At 46.3% G+C, this 3114-nt stretch overlaps 1 protein-coding gene across 1 annotated transcript; it reads right to left on the bottom strand.

The window, feature by feature from the left end:
- Positions 1-361: 361 nt before the first annotated feature.
- LOC140076920 (protein kinase C delta type-like) lies at positions 362-2828 on the bottom strand. Its single transcript, XM_072123718.1, has 2 exons — positions 1392-2828; positions 362-956 (listed from the first exon to the last, which is right to left on the bottom strand). Exon 1 carries the CDS (start codon positions 2825-2827, stop codon positions 1559-1561), a length of 1269 nt encoding a protein of 422 aa, XP_071979819.1. The 5' UTR covers position 2828; the 3' UTR covers positions 362-956; positions 1392-1558.
- Between the last annotated feature and the right edge of the window lie 286 nt (positions 2829-3114).

The raw sequence follows: 3114 nt of genomic DNA, 5'->3' as shown, positions 1-3114 counted from the left end.
CCAGAGGCTACCTTCAGAAGGTCTATGGACGCTAGGCAAACATGCTAGATGCTACCTTTAGGCAGTCCATTTGCGGTGGCTGAAGGAACCAGAGGCTACCTTCCGAAAGTCTATGGACACCAGGCAAACGTGGTTGATGCTACCTGTTGGCAGTCCATTTGCGGTTGGTGAAGGAGCCAGAGGCTACCCTCAAAAGGTCTATGGACGCTAGGCAAACATGCTAGATGCTACCTCTTGGTAGTCCATTTGCAGTGGGTGAAGGAGCCAGAGGCTACCTTCAGAAGGTCTATGGACGCTAGGCAAACATGCTAGATGCTACCGTTAGGCAGTCCATTTGCGGTGGGTGAAGGAGCCAGAGGCTACCTTCAGAAGGTTTATGGACGCTAGGCAAACATGCTAGATGCTACCTTTAGGCAGTCCATTTGCGGTGGGTGAAGGAGCCAGAGGCTACCTTCAGAACGTCTATGGATGCTAGGCAAACATGCTAGATGCTACCTTTAGGCAGTCCATTTGCGGTGGGTGAAGGAGCCAGAGGCTACCTTCAGAAGGTCTATGGACGCTAGGCAAACATGCTAGATGCTACCTTTAGGCAGTCCATTTGCGGTGGCTGAAGGAACCAGAGGCTACCTTCAGAAGGTCTATGGACGCCAGGCAAACATGCTAGATGCTACCTGTTGGCAGTCCATTTGCGGTTGGTTAAGGAGCCAGAGGCTACCCTCAAAAGGTCTATGGACGCTAGGCAAACATGCTAGATGCTACCTCTTGGTAGTCCATTTGCAGTGGGTGAAGGAGCCAGAGGCTATCTTCAGAAGGTCTACGGACGCTAGGCAAACATGCTAGATGCTACCTTTAGGCAGTCCATTTGCTTTGGGTGAAGGAGTAAGTCGCTACCTTTAGGTCAATTCCAGGGGATGAAGGCGCAAGACGCTAAAGAGTCCTTTAACTGGAGCAGTGATCTACAGAAACAACAGAAAATGTATGTAAGTGATTATTACTAAACATGGAGCTCGGGATACAAATATACATGACACAACATCTACTACCATACAAATCCGGAGACCTTAATTTGATTTAATTGAAGTCTCTGCTCATTCTAGATTTGGGATTTCCGTAGAGGATCCTAAATCACTAGTTAATTCTATGCACATTTATATAGCAATGGCTATGGACACCTATCATTTCCATATTTTACATCTTACATGCAAGAGACTCATCTATAATTGATTGTGGTTACCCTCTGCCTGTCGGTGTGTTAAGATAAGATGGCAGCAGATACTTCTAATGATTAATACACATTAATACACAACCTGAAGAAAAATCATTCATTATATACACATCATTGCCCTGCGCACTACAATGAGAATAGTAATGGATGTCGTCCTACTACTTACCTGCTCCATTGCAGTAGTGTTGCCTCCACTGATTATACTATACTGGTGGTCAAGCTGCAAGCTACATGGGTGTCTTCATGGGGTTATGGAGGAACTAGGAGATTGGGATGAAGAATTAGGCTGGGAGCAATGGGCCATCCACCACCATTGTCCTTGGACTGTTCTTACTATTGGGATGACCATCTGTCAAAGAGTGTGGCCACCCAGTTCCTGGTGATGACAGGGTGATACTGTGTTGACCATTCTGGACATACAAAGCTGAACTGGTTGAACATTTTTTGGTACTTAGATTTTATGTAGTGTGGTGGTTCAGCATAGTCCATAGTATCTTCCACATTGAGGTCAATGGCTTCTGACCTCAGGATCTCTGGTGGTGCCATCTTCCTAGCTTCCACATCTTCCCAGTTTATATCAGAGAAGAATTGATGTTCCCTGATGTCTCCTTTGACTCCAAGGCGATGGAACTGGTCTTTGCACAACAGTCCTTGTAAAATGCTGACTGTGTCAGGAGGAAGAGACTCTGGGAAGTGTGGTTCATGATAGAGGACAGATTGCTCACAATCTCTTGGTCCTTCTCCAGGGAATGGTAACGTTGCTGTCACCAGCCCATAAAGGGTAACACCAATGGCAAAATAATCCACGGCTCTCCCATGTGGTAAGCCACGGATTATTTCTGGGGCTGCATATCCTGGCGTCCCCCTACAGTCATCTGTAATCCTCTTAGAAACACCTTTCACAGCCAGGCCAAAATCAGTGATTTTGATATGACCTTCCGTGGTCAGGAGCAGATTTTCTGGCTTTAGATCTCGATGAAGAATCCCATTGCTGTGGAGGAATTCTGTGCCACAGACCACTTCTGCTATGATGAATCTTACAGTCACTGTATCAAGAGGACAGATTTTTAGGATAAGATCATGCAGGTCTCCTCTAGTGGCCACTTCCATCACATAATAGACAAAGTTAAGAGTGTGGAAGGCGGCCAGCCCATGGATGAGAAATGGGCTGGCATGGGAGAGTTGAAGGATGTGGCGCTCTCCAAAGCTGTAGCCAGCTTGAGTGTAAACCCTTTTATCGAGGACCTTGATGGCGACACGCTCTCTGCGGATCCTATCTGTCGCTAGGTAGACTTGAGCAAAACCTCCTTGACCCAGTGTGCGGTGGAATGTGAAGGACTCCAGTGATAGGGGCACGGTGACAGCGAATGCTTGGGCAGAGGTGCCGGCTGCTACCACAGAGGTTTCAGCTGTGGTATCCTGGTAACCGCTGCTCGAAGATGACTGTGCAGACCTGCGTAGCTCCTCTCTGGTAGTAGGGTCAATAGAGCTGGGGTCACGGCAGACATCCTGCGCAGATCTACAAGTATCCATCTTCTTTCTGCTAGATTTTATGGTGTGCTGTTTCCCTTCATCATCCTTCTGGTCTTCTGTATGTGACATACTGGCTGTAAAAAAGCATATATATATATATATCATGTTAGTGGAATGAGACATGGCATATTATCGCGGTAAATAAAACCGCATTTACTGGGTGATAATACATTTTAGCAAAAAGATTTGTGTCCAATACATGTCACTATGCATAAATGTATATTTACTGTCAACTAATCGCTGCTTCTTTTAATCAGTGCAGTGGTCACATGGTCTAAACCAATGGTGGCAAACCTTTTGGAGACTGAGTGCCCAAACTACAACCAAAATCCACTTATTTACCGTGGATTGCCAAC

Source organism: Engystomops pustulosus, chromosome 9, assembly GCF_040894005.1.
Source record: "Engystomops pustulosus chromosome 9, aEngPut4.maternal, whole genome shotgun sequence".
NCBI lineage: Eukaryota > Metazoa > Chordata > Amphibia > Anura > Leptodactylidae > Engystomops > Engystomops pustulosus.
The sequence above is the reverse complement of the archived record's forward strand: the minus strand, read 5'-3'. Positions and strand labels throughout refer to the sequence as shown.